Source organism: Strix aluco, chromosome 6 (genome assembly GCF_031877795.1).
Source record: "Strix aluco isolate bStrAlu1 chromosome 6, bStrAlu1.hap1, whole genome shotgun sequence".
Taxonomy (NCBI): Eukaryota; Metazoa; Chordata; class Aves; order Strigiformes; family Strigidae; genus Strix; species Strix aluco.
The window spans coordinates 862003-878105 of record NC_133936.1 but is presented as its reverse complement, the minus strand read 5'-3'; the positions used below and the strand labels follow the sequence as shown (position 1 = coordinate 878105).

Sequence of the window (16103 nt, the reverse complement as noted above, 5' to 3'; positions counted from 1 at the left end):
CAAATATCTTAATTTTCACAAAGAAGTTTTTCTCAGGCTTTAAAAAAAATCAGCCGGTTAGTCAAACTGCATACACTTCACACACTGGCATAATGGACAGCTGAATTGGGAACTGTCACCCTTACCGAGTCAAAACCAACCAAGCTGGGCTGCAAGAAATGCTGGTTGAGAAGTCTATTTCCCATTAACATTTTCTAAATTGCTATGTTTATGTGCAAGTAATTTCATACATCTTTGTAAAAAAATAACTTGCAAAATTACAGTTTTTAAAAAAGCATAGAAAGCATTTATCATGAAAACGAATCACCATTTCCTGAAGAGTTCTGATCATCCCCCGTGACCAGAGCGAAGGTGAGGATGATGAAGCGAGGTGAAACATCCACCTCCCTCCCGCCGGCGCAAGGAGGCGGCACTTGGCCAGGCCGGGGTGGTCTGCGGGAGCTGTCCTGGCAAGAGCAGCCTCTGGACGTGCTGAGCAAAATCCCTGAACCCAGTTTCACTGACCTGCACGTTTTCCAGGCTCCACTGTTACATGAAAATCCCTCTAAAAATCCTCATTCTGGCCTCACCGTATCAATAATGAGCCCCAGTTCACGGTTGCAGGGCGCTGGCACAGACTCATCGATGTAAGCGGATGGATTCCTGCTCGGTCTATTCCTGAGAAACAACAGATGTGAAGACAATCACAAGACACTGCCTAAAAATGAGTGCCCTTTATTTCTAACACAAGTATCTGCTTCACATGAACTTTCTTTTTTCATTAATCTCTCGGTATTTATAAAAGATGACAACTGTAATCTGAAAAGATTTTGCACCACTGAAATTATCTTATAGATCTGCTTTTAAAGGCAAAGGAAAAAAAAATAAAATCAACTGCCTTAAGTTTGGGATCTTCTGTTTCTGGAAAGCAGTCTAGCAGCCAATCTGGTCTCTGAAAGAGAAGAAAAGCAACACTGGTCTCCCCTGCAGGAACATCCAACAAGTTGTGAAGCTGGCCAAGTGTGTTTTAAAAATGAGTTACCCCAAACGAGATACCAAAATAAAATGCACAAATATACCCAGAACTGTAATTTTAGCATACACATGCAAAAGCTAAACCCAGAAGACACACAGCTCCCACGGCTTTTGGGCAGTCTCTGTAGTGTTTCTCTCCCCATTAAAATACCTCAGCTCCAGCACTCTCTGTGTTGCTCCTGGCCGCTCCGCTTGCTCTCGGGAGTCTGTCGCACCAGCTCCCCCCCGCCTTTCTGGCACCCTTCCTAGAGCCTCCGTCTGCTTCTGCCTTTGCACCCTGGAGCACCCCGGCCAGAGCAACCCCCCCAGGGGCTCAGACACCTGTGCAGATCAGGCTTGCGCTGCAAGAGTTTGCCAATGTTACTGTCAGTTTTGGGTGTGAAAACTTCATGTCGTTTGTCTCTGATGGCAAAACATTTGGTGTGGAGTCACTGGAGACACCGAGCGAAGAGGGGCCGCTGCCTGTGCCGGGCAGGGAGGCAGTGTACAGCAGCTAGCAGCCAAACTTGGCGTTTGCTGGCTCTGCGCCGTGGGCTCCGCCGGGAGAGTGCAGCCTGGGCTCTCAGCCCCCCATCCTCCATCCCTGCTTCGACAGAGGAATTCTCCGTTCCACAAGGCACCGCAGGTGTGGGATCCATTAACACCCGCAAGGCATTACAATACAGCACCAGTGAAGGTCCTGTAAGTATCTAGAGACACTACTAGGGGTGTTCAGATCTGTCTGATACTCATCATCCTTTGAAAGTTTTGGTTAAACTGCTCATTCTGACTTGTTTACATACATTTTACACTCATCTTAGGTAAGGCTTGAAAACATCATCAGTTACAAAATGAAATAACATCAATTTCCCTTTCATTTAATAGAATCATATTCAGTAGTGTCAGCTCCGAAATAAAGATCCCAGATCTGAAACGTTATTTCTAATTTCTCATTTATACTGAAAGACTGATCTGCAATATGAAATTGCATGACTGGGTTAGCAGTAAATATGATACAGCAAATTGGTTTCTAAATATAGACAAAGGTTAAGTTTCTTATAATAATCAAGGAATAATAGAAACATCATGATAACGAAGATTTATAATTAAAATAATCAAATTCTCAAGAAGCCTGGAATGAAAGCTGTGGGCTGTATTCATGTATCATAATCTAAAGTGACTGTTCTGCAAAGCTATTTTGGATTTATGCTGTCAATTAAAACCCAGAGCTTCTACTCCAGATGCCACACATCAGATTAGCCCGCACAGTCTGTCGGAGCCTTTCGCGTACAGGTGTCCCGTCTGCCAGCAGAAAGGGACACAGGAAATTATCCCACAGCCTACACCCACCAAACCTCAATAAAACCTCCACCAAGGCAGGCGTGGAATGGTGGAGCACTGCATGAGAAAGGCACGCTGGTTTTTTGGATGATGGCGACACTGAGAACTAAGGTCTGTGACACAACCTAAGGGAAATTTATTTAAAGTTTTCACATTATAGACAAGACAATACCCCTGAAGCTTCTCTACTCCTGGTATGAGAGGCGCTCTACATTTTAAAAGCTGTAGATTCCATATCTCTTCTTGGGAGCTTCAGTGGAGGAATTTTTGGTAAAATCTCTTTTGCATAAAGTGTTTTATGAAGTCCAGCTTCTCGAAGAGCTAGCTCAACACGAAGTCTAGGGTCAGAAATGATCTGTTAAAATAAACCACAGCAATGATAAATAGAAACAAAACAATACTTTCCTCCATACACACAGTGTATCTTACAGGTCATCTGTGGATGTATATATCTAAAAAGTTTTAAAGAGACAGACAGAAAATTATGGTCATAAAGTAAAGCCTTCAAAAGCAGAGAAGCTCTACAGTGAGCAAGCATTACCCCACTGCACACATCTTGATATTATCCTTTTTAACATTAATGATCACAAACTATTTTAACAAAGAGCCCTGGGTTGTCATTCCTCAGCAAAACTCAAAGGGTAGATGTGAAACAGTGACTTTTAATTCAGTCTACTCACTGCAGAGTTGCTGACTTCTCCAGTGTTCCCCATCAGTGCAGCCCTGCTTTCAGCACAAGACTTTTAATCCCTTCCTGGTTGTTTCTGTGGAACCCGAGCGCTTCACGCACATTTATGATTTTTCTCTCAGCATTGCCTTGTGACTACACGGCAGTACCGCTTCCATTTTACACAGCAATAATTAATGCCCAGGGAAATTACTTCTAAAATTTGTCAGAAGGTTGTCTGGCAAAATTTGTAAGCCTCTTCCAAATCCTTCTTCCATGGGCTGCAGTGGGGAAGCACTGAAAGCACAGGAGAGAGTCACAGCGCCCGCGGATCCGGCCTGGCCTGCCACAGTGCCCAGAGCTGCTGGGAGAGCCAACGCCGGGGAACGTCCCGTAACCCCCGCAGCTCAGGGCAGAGCCATGCTAACGTGCTGGGCAGGAACCATAGCCTGAGCACTACCAAAACCCCGCTGAGGCGAAACGGGAAGAATATTCTGAGCATTCAGGTATTGATCCCAAATACGCATGTTCAGAGGATTTTTAAGCTAAGGCTTTTCAGAGTCCCATACATCAGTCAGATTTGGGTAAATTTTAATAGCCAGACAAACACTACATCTCTTGTACCATGTCTCTGCTTTACCAAACTGAGAAGCTTTAAAACATCTTAAGATGGGAAATGCTGGACAAGCTTAGTTATAGAAGTGGTTAAATTTCCACTTATTTGGTGCTAAAAGAAAGCTTTTATGCCATAGAATCATATCATAGCAGTTCTTTTTCTGTAAACTTAATTTTCAAATTCCAGAGTGGAAATAATTGCAAATGCATAGACTGAGCAGATGGGGAACAGTAAGGGAATCAAAAAATCCTCCCCTGTGTTGCTTAATTCTGTTTGAAATTGAGCGAGCAGTGTCCTCAGCAATCTGGGTGACCTGAGGAGTACATTTACTTCAGTTTCCTGGTTCATTTACACCTCACTGGCTTCTTCTCCTTTAGCCCTTGCATATCACATCCCAACTGATCTTCAATCCAGGAACAGCATAAATATGGTCAAGATACTAATTTCCAGCTTATGAAGAGATTTGAGCTGTGCATAATCTTCTAAGAAAAAAGAATACCCCATAATGAAGTTACCTGTGACATAACTCTCTCGTACAGTCAGGAGAACTTTTATGCTGAGTCAATTCACTTCAAATTAGTACAACACTAACTGGAGCAGGTGAAGAGGAGGCATTCTTTTAAATAAATCCATAAAAATGCAGTTTTGAAATTAAAAAGTAGCAAACAGATCAGTCAAAATGCCCCACAGACACCGGAACTGCCCAGTGGTCCTCTTGGGCCAGTATCCTCTTCCCAGGGGTGGCGACGGGGGCTGCTCATCGGGGAGAGCCCGGGAGTCCCATGCTGGACCTGATCGGACCTTTGTGGCCCGCTCTCGTGCTCCTCCATCACTACACTGGGTCGGAGAGATCACCCCACCTATTACTCCTAATGTCCTTAATTTCATGCACATTATATTCTCTATTGTACTGTTAATACTGCTATTTAGGATACACTATTAACATTGTCACCATCTATCACTATTAAGATCCATGTGCATACAATAAACTATAGAGCGTGATTCCAGACACTCACCTGAAGCTCACTGTACGTATGCAGCTGGAACAGCGGCTTCTGAAGGTCAAACGCTTCGTTGGTTCCAACACCCATCCGAGCTTTAGATGCCACTGTGTCAGCCACTACTCTAGCTGGATCCGGTTTTGCAACAACGGCAACCTAAAATACAGGATATGAAAATAACAATCAGTCTATGTAGACATAAGGTGAGAAAAGGTTATTATCAATAACAGATCCTTTGAGAACATGATTAGTTACCTGGTTTAAAAATTTCAAAAGTTTTTCTTAAACAACGTATCCATATGTAAAAGTTGCAAAGCTTAAAACCTGAACCCAGAGTAAAACCACTTTGACAGAGAATAATAATCAGGGAGGTTTTTTTCCTGTTTCCCAATAGAGACAATTTAATTGGCTGGACTTAATACAGCCCTGTGCCTGCCCAAAACTGCCGTAAAGCAGAGAATTCCCTGCTACGTGGGCAGGCTTAACCCAGAATAACCACAAGCTGTGAATGTCTGTCCTTGAAAACATAAACTTGAGAGCTGGACGGCATTTCCATGAAGAGAGAGCTGATGCTGCCACCTCATCACAGCCCTGAGCTTTAGGCTACCGGAAGACGGCACTTGCCAGGTATCTGCGCGACGGCTCTTTGCACCGTCCCGCGGCGTGGGGCAGCCTCGGCCCAGCAAGGCGCCACAAAAGAGGGGCAGGAGCGGCCTCAGCTCTCCAGCAGAGCGCGACGTGAGCTCTGACCCTCAACACCAGAAACCAAAAGGAACCAGACGACTCGTAATCTAGAAATACCCACAGTTCCTGGAAGTCCAAACTTTCTGCTTTCTCTTCAGATGGAAACAAAGGTGTTCAGATCAGCAGTTCACAATTTTTACAGAGTCATGGGCAACAACATTGAGTGATATGCCACAAATAAAGAAAAAGCCCGAAGAATTTCATAAGTGTGTCCATCTTAACTGTTTCATTTCTTGTGGCTAGATCAGTATCCAAGATTCTGTGCAAGAGTCAGCCTTTTTCATTTCTTATTTTCTTTGTGTTAAAATATCCAGATATAGGCTAATACTACTTTGGAAAATACAGAAAGATGCAGGAGAAAAATAATCCAAGTCAGAGCACCATCTGAATGGCTAAAACCAGAAAAATATTTAAAATTGTGTATGATTTTTTTTTCCATCCCTCTGATAAAATGTCATCTTTGTATTTACAGGCTGTCAAAATACACAGACTGGATGACTTTACTAAAGACCTTGGGTTTTTTCCCACATACAACCAAAGGGCGTATTTTATGAAGCAGTATTTCATTAGTGTGAAATACAGAAAATAAATATTGGTTAGAAAAATGTAATGAAGTAGGAACTCTATCATCCTGGTGAAAGGCCATTCTAGAAGCATTTTCTGCTTTGGTAAGAGAATTGGGCCAGTCAGAAGAGATCCACAGATCTTGACTCTCAACCAGCCTCTTGCAAAATCTGACACAAAAGACAATGCAATTCAACCCATAACTTAGAAAAGACACGAGAGTTGTTATTAAAAATGCATTGACAACCTAAAATAACACTGTTAATACTGCAAAATATTTCATTAAATCAGATTATTAAAAATACAGCATTATTGACTGGAAATGAGCCCCAGTTGAACAGTTTTTAAAAATGACTGAAATAACAGACCAATGATCCCTTAATATTAAAAAAATAAACAGGTTTGTTTATCCCTGTTGTGCTCAGCTCTCCCACAGAAGATTTGACCTCAGTTAAATTTTTTCTTTCTCCTTGACTTTGTGCACCCAACTGCTGACATGAAAACGCTTACAAGGCCACAAACAGTCCACGAGGGACTAAGGAAGAATTTCACTGGTGTGTGCATTGCACTGGGATGGTTAATCCTGAAGTCAAAGGACATGCTGAATGTGAGGCCAAGGCTGCACCAAATACTGTATTTTTATCCCGGGGAGAAAGCTGCTGCATTACTGCTGTTTACATTATCCAAAATCAAAAGGGTTTGAAGAGCACCTTTTCTCCCTCCCTTATTTTCCTTTGGCTGTGCATTTAAGCTGCAGTTCCTGGACTGTAAAGAATGTGAACTCCAGATTTTTCCTTCTAATCTTTGGAGGAAAACCAAGGAAATTAGATACAAAAATATAAATGAAGGTAAAATTACTCCTTCAAAAGTCAGCAGTAGGGAAAAAAAATAACACTACATTTACTATGAGAAACGTTAGCAAGCATTTTCTGTGCTGTCCTTAACGTGAAAAAGTTTCACAGAAAGTTAAATCTCTCTCTGAAGAAAAGTCATCCAAGGTCTGTAAGTTTTCAGAATTTAAAAAGAATTTAAATGACTCATAAATCTTGTCTAAGACTCAAGGCAGACTTAAGATTATTAAAAAAAAAAAAAAAGAGAAATCATATCCAACCCAGAAAAAATAGTATCTACCTATTTTCAGATATCAACAGCTTCTACAGTGCAATTTAACATCATAATGTTCCTGTTGTCAGAGTTACAAAGCACTCAGGATTTATAACATGACAAAATTACTGTTAAAGTCAGACCAAAAGCGCATTTTAACTTCTTCATTTATTTGCTTTTGATAGATCATCCTTTTTATCTTTCACGTAATATGACAGTATGTGTTTATCATTACTGTATATGAAAATACAATGTAGAGGAAATAAAACCACCTGTTGCCGGAGTGCTTCAAGGCATTTCTCTTTTTCCTCCTCTTCACGTGCTGCTTGAAGGGCCAATTCCTTTTTCTCCAGCAACCGTTTTTCTAGTAATGCTTGTCTAAATTTTACCCTGCAAAACAGCATACGTACAAATGGAGAAAACATTGGTCAAGGGTGATTCTAAATTTCTGTTATGATATTTCAGTCTGAAAACTAGTCTGATGTTTTCTATATCCACCTAATACGTTGGTTCACCAAAACATCTGAAAAATGCAGAAAATGCTTTTTCATTTGAATGTGTTATTTTTGTTGGGAGTTTTTTGGTTTGGGGAGTTGAATATTTTATTTTTGAGGTTTTTGTTTGCTTGTTTGTTTTAAACAACCTGGCTAACCATTCAGATTACATTTCTAGAAGGCAGATTTTCTCTAGCATGCTTTATGTAGCCCTGTTACTCTTTTTTTCCCCATTTTCTTTGCCAAGAAGAAATGTTCTCTGACATCTGTGCATGGCAGAAGAACTCTTTCCTATAAACCTTTCCATTAAAAGAAACACATCACTCCCAATCTTGTCACTGGAAGAAGCAAGAAAACTTGAGAATTACCTCCTTCTTCAAAAGGGAAAAACGAGGTTAGCACAAATAATCCTGAAACTTTACCTACGGCGTTACTTTTGCTGGTCAACTTTTCGCAATAGGTTTTTACAGCCCCGACAGTACCACCATGACCGTATTTCCCGAGAACCCTCAGTGTGCTGCCAAACTCCGTTTCTTGTGGAGCTGTAGGGCATTCTTTGGTACGTCGCTTCTAGTCCTTACGCAGGAGTTGCCATCGCCATGATTGGCATTCAGACAATTAACCTTCTTTGCCCTTCAAATTTTAACTTGCCTTTAGAGAAACGGAGAAGAGCAAGCTGCTTCAACTGCAACAAAACATGTATTTTTATTTTCTTACTCTCAAAATTTTAGTAAGCTCGAAGGAGTTTATAACTTGTGCTATAAACTACAAAAATCAGAACTAAACGCGCAGTTACGTTGTAGCCAGAAAAGACCACTGCATCAATGATCCGGTGACAACTGCCAGGACACACAGATCTGTCCCAGGGGAGTGGTACAAAGATGCCTGCGGATGCCCCAGAGAGGCTTTCAGTTTATCCCTGTTTGGGCAGCTGAATGCCTACAACAGTAATCTTCAGCGGTAATTTTGCTCCAGTGAGAAAGCCAAATATTTTTATATGAAGAAAATTTAATAAAAAGCAGATATTAATATTTTCCTGAAAAATGACAAAAATTATATTGACAACCTTTCACTCTGCTTGAGCTTCCTACTATGGTACATGTTCTAAAACGCTCCAGCATTATCCGAGATTCAGTGCCCTGGAAAAGCGAGGGGCACTCCTTCAGGTCTGGCTTCCAACACTTGGTCTGTGCTGCAGAAGATCTGATGCCCACAGCAACGTAAAGCATTGCCAAAGGGCAACGGGCCAGGGCACAGCAAGGACTTCGCATCCTGCTGCGGCTCTTGTTGCTCCTGGGAAGGTTCATGTTTTCACGACTATGTTGCCCTCAGGAGATCATCACCCTGCTCACGCTGGAGAGACCAAGGCCAGTATTAACAGAGATTAAGTTTCACTGTCAGAGGGCAGTGGCAGAGCTATGAAATCTACACTCAGCGAAGGCAGCGAACCTTGTAAATACATATGCAACCGTACACTGCGTTCCTAATTTGGAACATTCTTCCAATACTTTTTATACTTGGCTTTAAATGTTTACTTGAGCTATGATTTCACAGGGTCCACATCCAAATAAAGTTGCTAATTCTCTTTCACTCTATTATACGTAGTAATATTTTAGCTACTACTTGTTCAAAGTAAACTTAATTTTATAGAAAAGCTTACAATTAAAATGTCTTAATACTCAATTTTGACTTTAAGTACCACAGTAAGTAACAATTTTAATAAATAGCCAGCTGAAAAATGAGCTTAGCTGATTAGTTTCAGTGAAGCTACCTTTTTGAAGTACTGTGGGTACACACTTATGTAATTTTTGATAAGCATAATTTCATTAAAACTCTGCTTTCAGACACTGTCTCATAAATATTCACTAGGAAACAATGAACAGCTATGTTTATTATGAAAGCTTTAGCAAAACTTAAAAAAAGGGAGTTATAATATAGGTAGGTTTTTTGCCCTACATCACAATGTATCCTGTTCACTGTTGTCAGCTGAATAAATCTCACAGAAGCAGTAGAAAGCGTTATTTTAGTGGTGAAGACGATCTGCCTGTGTTTCCCCCTGTGACCAGATCAATGCCCCATGTCACCAGGGCCCGAGGCAGCTGGGACAGGAAGTGTTTTACACACTAATTTGACCATTTGGGACGTAGCCACCAGTTCCCATGCCAGAACTCGGCTAACTTACGCTGCGGAGGCAGTGAAAGCGCCGTGGCCATGTCATGGGCACAGCCCAGCCCTCGGCTCTGAGGACTTGCTCAAACGTAAAAGCACATGCTCGAAGCAGAGCTGCCCTGAGCAGCAACTCCACTGACAGCCCTCCCGTCTGCCCAGCTTTATGAACAGCTTCAACACCCAGTTATTTGCCCACAGTTTTTCTGGATTCTCTCTGTTCAGTGTCCCCTCAACGCAGAGCACTGACTGGAGAGAGTGGGAGGGTTGCAGGAGAGCTGGTGAGAGCTGGCTTCAGGAAGGGGAAAAGCCTCGAGGTGGGCAAGAGAGGAGAGAGGACAGGGGGCTTGCCTGCCATCCCGGCGGGGAACTGTTGCAGGGAGCACACGGGAAGGGAGAGCTGCGCCTTCACCCCCGTCTGCCAGAGCTGCACCACAAACAGCTGCCGTCGCTGTTTCTGAGGGTTAGTCAGATCCAGGCCCTGCAAAGAGCAACCCTTTCCCCCCAGCTCGCCCACCCCTGCCCTCTGGACTGGGGGCCAGGACTGGCAGCAGGAGAGGTGCCGGGTTAAAACGTCTGCAGATGTTTCCGACTCGCTGCCTCACTGGAGAACGAGGCTGTGCCAATCTATTTCCCATAGGTAGTGAGTGACAATATTTGCACAATTTTATGCCAAGTTAATTCTCACCCTGCAGCATTAATGCAAAACCTATTGCTTTGGGGGGGAGAATGTTCTTTTAGAATAGTTTATGTATATTCAAGCCATTCCATACCCGAGGGACTTGAGGGAGGACCTGACTGAAATTCACTGCATGGATTAAAAGAGGGAGAAGCGGACTGTTAGCAGCAGACAAACATCTGCCCTTTTGGATGCTAATTCCCAAAGTGGAGTAGGACCTAAATGCAGTTTGTGGTTCTTGACACCGCATTAAAAGGGCACCTATAATTCCATGTCCTAAAGACACAGGCACGCAGACCTCAGAAGACATTCAGGAGAGCTGAATGTGTGGTGCTGCCGCAGCAGACAGCCCAGCGCGTACACCTCTGCTGCCAGCCAACCACGTGCGAATGCCTCTTGCCAACACTCACTTCTCACCCCCGAAGCTTAACGGGGTGAAGTCCTGCTGAACGCCCATAAGGAGAACGCACACCATTCATCTGGTACCTGCTGCACTTCGGGAGCGTTCCTCTCTCTGGAGCTGTCAGCTACCAAACCTTTAATTTTTACTAAAAAAACCATCAGAACTCTCTGCTTTCCCTTTCAAACATGGCCAGCCCAGTAATCAGAGCTCTTGTCCAGACAGTTTTAGTCTCAGGTTCTTAGCCTGAAGGAGTTCAAATCTGCATTTTCTGCATCATCAGCAACATCAGAGCCAGCGAGAACGCACAGCAGCCTAGGTAAGGGCACCTCCACCCCTGTTCCCATAGCTGGACCACTACCAGCAAACAATACGAAACACATGGGAGTAGAAGGAAGCACAAGAGGAGTATGATTTTCTCCTACTTGTTGGGGCGTTTGACGGGATCTGGGCAGACCCAGGTTCTTACCCCAGGCCCCGTGATTTTTTTTAAAGACTGTTTTACAAGTTTTGTATGAAATGACTGTTGGATTAAAAATGAATACAGAATAGATACTGTGCTTGGAACGGAGATCACAGCACAATCCTCTTCCCCTCTCCCATGTTTCTGAATGCAGATGGCATTGCTTATTAGATTTGATTTTGTGTGGCACTCGCTACTGTCACCATCTTGTACTTGATCAACATCTACAGGAACTTACATAAACTTAAACCCACCGGGGTTTAGGCACATGCTGGGTAGCCAGCTGCTCTGAAGACAACAGTTCTAAGACACACATGCAACATAAAGCTGCAGCTACCTAGGAACTTCCAGGCCAAAAAATAAAATCTCCAATCAATTAAATGTCTCCACTGTCAGATAGTCACTGAGCAGAGGAGTTGTAGAAAGCAAATGTGGACTTAGTCACTTGGAATTCTACATCCAGCTTCAGGTGCCTTTAATCCTCTTCTCTGATCTGGTCACAGCTCGGCTATATTCAGCATCTTGCAATTACCAAGCAAGACCTGAATAAACAGAGCACCACAGTGACTCTGTGATAATAATTTTCCTTTTTATAAACCCAATCACTTAATTTTAAATTAATTTTAAAAGCAATTCAGAATAACAGCAAACCATTTTTAATGTCTTATGGTACCTATTAGAAACTCTATGCACTATCCAGGCCATATCTTGTACTTGGAATAGTCAGTCAGCTCATGATCCAAAAAGCCTGAAAAGGTGTCAGATCCGAACGGTGGCACTGGCCTGTGCCAACTTTCATGATCAGTTCTGCAAAGACTCAAAACCAATTTGTGTGGTGCAACACGTGAAACATGTAAGAGTACTGTGAGTTTCTACAGGACTGCAGTTCTGTGCTGTGATGTCACTATGCCAGTGTGTCTGCCTTCGTTCAGGAGAATATATACTTTAAAATGCCTTACACCATACCTGTAGCACTACAGTACCTAATGACAGTAACATCTGTTTGCCCTTCTTTGATTAATGTTTCTGAAGGCTTTGAAGATGAAAAGCACTAAGTAATTTCAAAGAATTATTAATCTCCACAAACAGTAAGCATTTCTCTTTAAGCTGTTTTATTTGGTACAGTGTGCCAATTCTGGGACACACAACGCTAAGCATTTACCAACTTTTGATTCATAATAGCCCAAAGGTGTGATTATTTCATCCCTGCATTCCTCAATGAACCGTGCCATTTCCTTGTATTTTATTCTGCAAGGTTTATTAGCGTAAGAAAAGAACATTCCCTAACTCTATGGCATAGCACAGTGCACAGCTTTAAAGAAAAGTCATTTTTTTCCTGATCAGTTCTGCTGAAAACTCAGTAATTCAAGTATGTGTGTGTCTCTTGCTACGAGCTAAAATCATTGCAGGTATGTTTAAGGAAAGGCATAGATATATTTGTAGCATAAGCATACAGACATTTAAGTTTAGCTGTCAGCAGGTATTGTAACAAAATAAGGTCAAAGTAGCGTTTCCCATGAAATGCTTAAGACCAAATTTAATATTCTAATGCCAATGGTACTTTAACCCTATTTTAATTACATTTCTGGTCCATGCAATTTGGTGGCTCCCTCTACATAAAAAAAGTAAGCCTGTGATTTAAGAGCAATCATAACCAGACTACATGCAGGTGTCTTACGTGCCTCTGTTACAGAGGAATTCCTCTATGAAATCAACTATTTCTCCAACAGGTCATTAAAGGCCATCCCCTGCAATGAGGACTGGGCAAGGGTTCAGACGTTAACGGGCTGAAGTCCTAAATTACATCAAACAGGTGAAGAGCATCTACAACTAGATGCACAGTTTAAGACCCTAAAAGAATAATAAATATCTTTGAGGCTGTGAAGTGCCTGATGTGCTCCTCTCACACAAAACAAACCTGATTATAAATAATTTTGCAAGGTGGGAATGCAGAAGATCTTATTACCCACCTACAATTAAAAAAATCTCAAAGGGAGCTGGTTTTAATGGGTGTACCCTATCATGATTACAACAGTTTAGTGCTTACAGAGGTCTAAGACTTTCATGGATATGAATTGATTCAAACTAAGAAATAAATTGATCCAGGGTACAATCATGATGCAACCTTCCTGCCAAACAGGAAGAAAAAAAAATGACTTATCTGAATTTATTCTAATTTAGAATGTTGGGAGATCAAAGCAAATCAGATTATAAGACGTTCTTAGTGATACTATAGGTGTTCACATTTAATTTCTTTTACCTTTCTCTGTCTTTAACTGCTTGTTCAGCCATTAATTTTCTTAATTCCTCCAGACGTTGTAGATCTTTCTCTTCCTGTTCTTGCCACTTGAGCTGTTTCTCAGCCCAGTACTTTTTCACCTAAAGTTTGAACAAATACAGAAAACAAAATAAGAATAATTCACAAGTCAGGGTAGTGAGAACAAATAAAGTAAGAAAAGTAATAAGCTAAAGAAAATCCAGTTTTGATCTTTTTAGAATAAAATTTATACTTTAGAACAGTATGGGCTAACAAAAGATTTACTAGGAGAATAAGAGGGTGTGCAGCCCCCACAGCAAAACAGTACAATCAGACTGTGGACACTAATTAGCATATAATCTTCAGCCGCAAACGAAAGAATACCACTTTCATTTTGCTCCTTGCTTTCCTACTCTGCCATCAAAACCTTCAACGATGCTGCTCAAGTGAGTGGACATTCCTCGAGGTAAAATGTCCGAGGTCAGCTCCAGGGGCTGGATCCACGCCAGCCCAGAGCCCGCAGAGCAGCTGGAAGCAGCGTAGGAGTGGTCCTCGTGGACACGTGAAGCTTTTCCAAAGCTGAGGGAGAAAGAAAGGCCTGAAGCAAGACAGTGAAACCTGAGCAGGGAAGCTTATCTGGAAAGATGAGGCTTTTGGATGCAAAATGAGGAATTGGGATTTAAAGTAAAATATTGCTGAAGTGAAACTACGAATTCTTCATTTGAATAAATTCTACAGGATTCTGTTCCTAAAACCAGGGCAGTTCTTCAAAGACAACTGGTAGAATTTGCATCAAGCTTGTAACTCCTGCCTTGCTGTGATATATATTACAAATCATAGTACAGAATCACTGAGGTTGGAATGACCCTTCAGATGATGGAGCCCAACCGTTAACCCAGCACTGCCCAGGCCACCACTAAACCACGTCCCTGAGTGCCACATCTACACGTCTTTTAGATACCTCCAGGGACGGTGACTCCACCACTTCCCTGGCAGCCTGTTCCAGTGATGGACAACCCTTCTGGGGAAAAAATTGTTCCTAATATCCAAACTAAACTTCCCCTTGTGCAACTTCAGGCCGTTTCCTCTTGTCCTATTGCTTGTTACTTGGGAGAAGAGACTGACACCCACCCCCCCCCTTGCTCCAACCTCCTTTCAGGGAGTTGTAGAGGGCAATGAGGTCTCCCCTCAGCCTCCTCTTTTTCAGACTAAACCCCCCCAGTTCCCTCAGCTGCTGCTCACAGGACTTGTGCTCCAGACCCTGCACCAGCTTCGTTGCTTTTCTTTGGACACACTCCAGCCCCTCAGTGTCTGTCTTGTAGTGAGGGGCCCAAAACTGAACCCAGTATTTGAGGTGCAGCCTCACCAGTGCCGAGTCCAGGCCCCCAGTCCTGCTGGCCACACTATTGGTGGTACAAGCCAGGGTACTGTTGGCCTTCCTGGCCACCTGGACACACTGCTGGCTCACATTCAGCTGGTGCTCGATGAACACCTTAAAGCTCCCTTAAGAAGAAAACTGTGGCAGGGGTTACACTTTCCAAAGTTTCAAATGGTGACTCACAACTAATTTCACAAGCCACCACCTTGCTGGGAAAGCTGATAGAGCAGGTTTTCTTAGACACAGGAACAAGAATCACCTTCTCATCTTTGAAGTGCTGTCTTCAGGGTTTTTTTTTTTTAATACAATTTTCAAGAACACCCGAATTACACTGAAATTCCGGAGCATGACTCCAACACTGCATTCCTAAGCTAGCATTAGGTGAGCCCGTTCAGGTCACAAATGCTGGAGCCACCTCAGCGGAGGGTTTGTAAGGCTCTCAGGTCATCTAACCCACACAGCATGATCAGCACCAATTAGATCATTCCCGTCTAGGTAAGACGTCCCTGAAATACAAATGTATTTACTTTGCTTCTGAGATACCTATTACTATTAATTTTCACCAAGTCCCAACTGCCACAGTTAGACCGCTCCTAACAAGCCATCAGCTAGGCATAAAGTACAAGATGTGTGGTGTGGTACAAGGCCAACAGCGACTGCAGCACAGACAACTCACCAGCCCTTTGATTTTCCAGCTCCGTTTACAAGCAGCTGCTGCCTGTCACTGTCAGAGAGAAGCCTCTCTCACTTTGGACACTCGGCAGGGGCACAGAACTTCCAATTCATAGAATCATAGAATCACGGAATCATTCAGGTTGGAAAAGACCCTCGGGATCATCGAGTCCAACCCTCAACCCGACTCTACAAAGTTCTCCCCTACACCACATCCCCCAACAGCTCATCTAAATGACCCTTAAACACACCCAGGGCTGGTGACTCCACCCCCTCCCTGGGTAGCCTATTCCACTGTCTGACCACTCTTTCTGGGAAAAATTTTTTCCTGTCCTGTAAAATTCCTGTCCTGTAACAGAAAAAGGCCCTTCTGCTTGCAGAGCAAAGTGCAGGGAACAGCCTCCTGTACCACTCGCTCCACAATCCAACAGCTGCACAGCAACGTCTCCTGATGATGCGACGTGCAGCTGAGGGCCCAGGGCTGACACCAAGCAAGGCTCTCGGAACTGGTGACCACAGCCCCTGTTAGATCTGACGACACGATGGCAGGCAGCAACCGTCACG

General features: G+C 42.9%; 1 protein-coding gene across 1 annotated transcript in view; it reads right to left on the bottom strand.

Moving 5' to 3' along the window:
- Positions 1 to 2441: 2441 nt before the first annotated feature.
- CCDC148 (coiled-coil domain containing 148) overlaps positions 2442 to 16103 on the bottom strand; it is a 77237-nt gene continuing 63575 nt past the window's right edge. Inside the window, exons 12-15 of the mRNA XM_074828217.1 lie at positions 13493 to 13611; positions 7303 to 7420; positions 4634 to 4774; positions 2442 to 2689 (exon numbers count right to left, since the gene is read on the bottom strand). Of these exons, the coding sequence (XP_074684318.1) occupies positions 2543 to 2689; positions 4634 to 4774; positions 7303 to 7420; positions 13493 to 13611 (525 nt within the window). The 3' untranslated portion in view covers positions 2442 to 2542. The remainder of the gene's footprint in view (positions 2690 to 4633; positions 4775 to 7302; positions 7421 to 13492; positions 13612 to 16103) is intronic.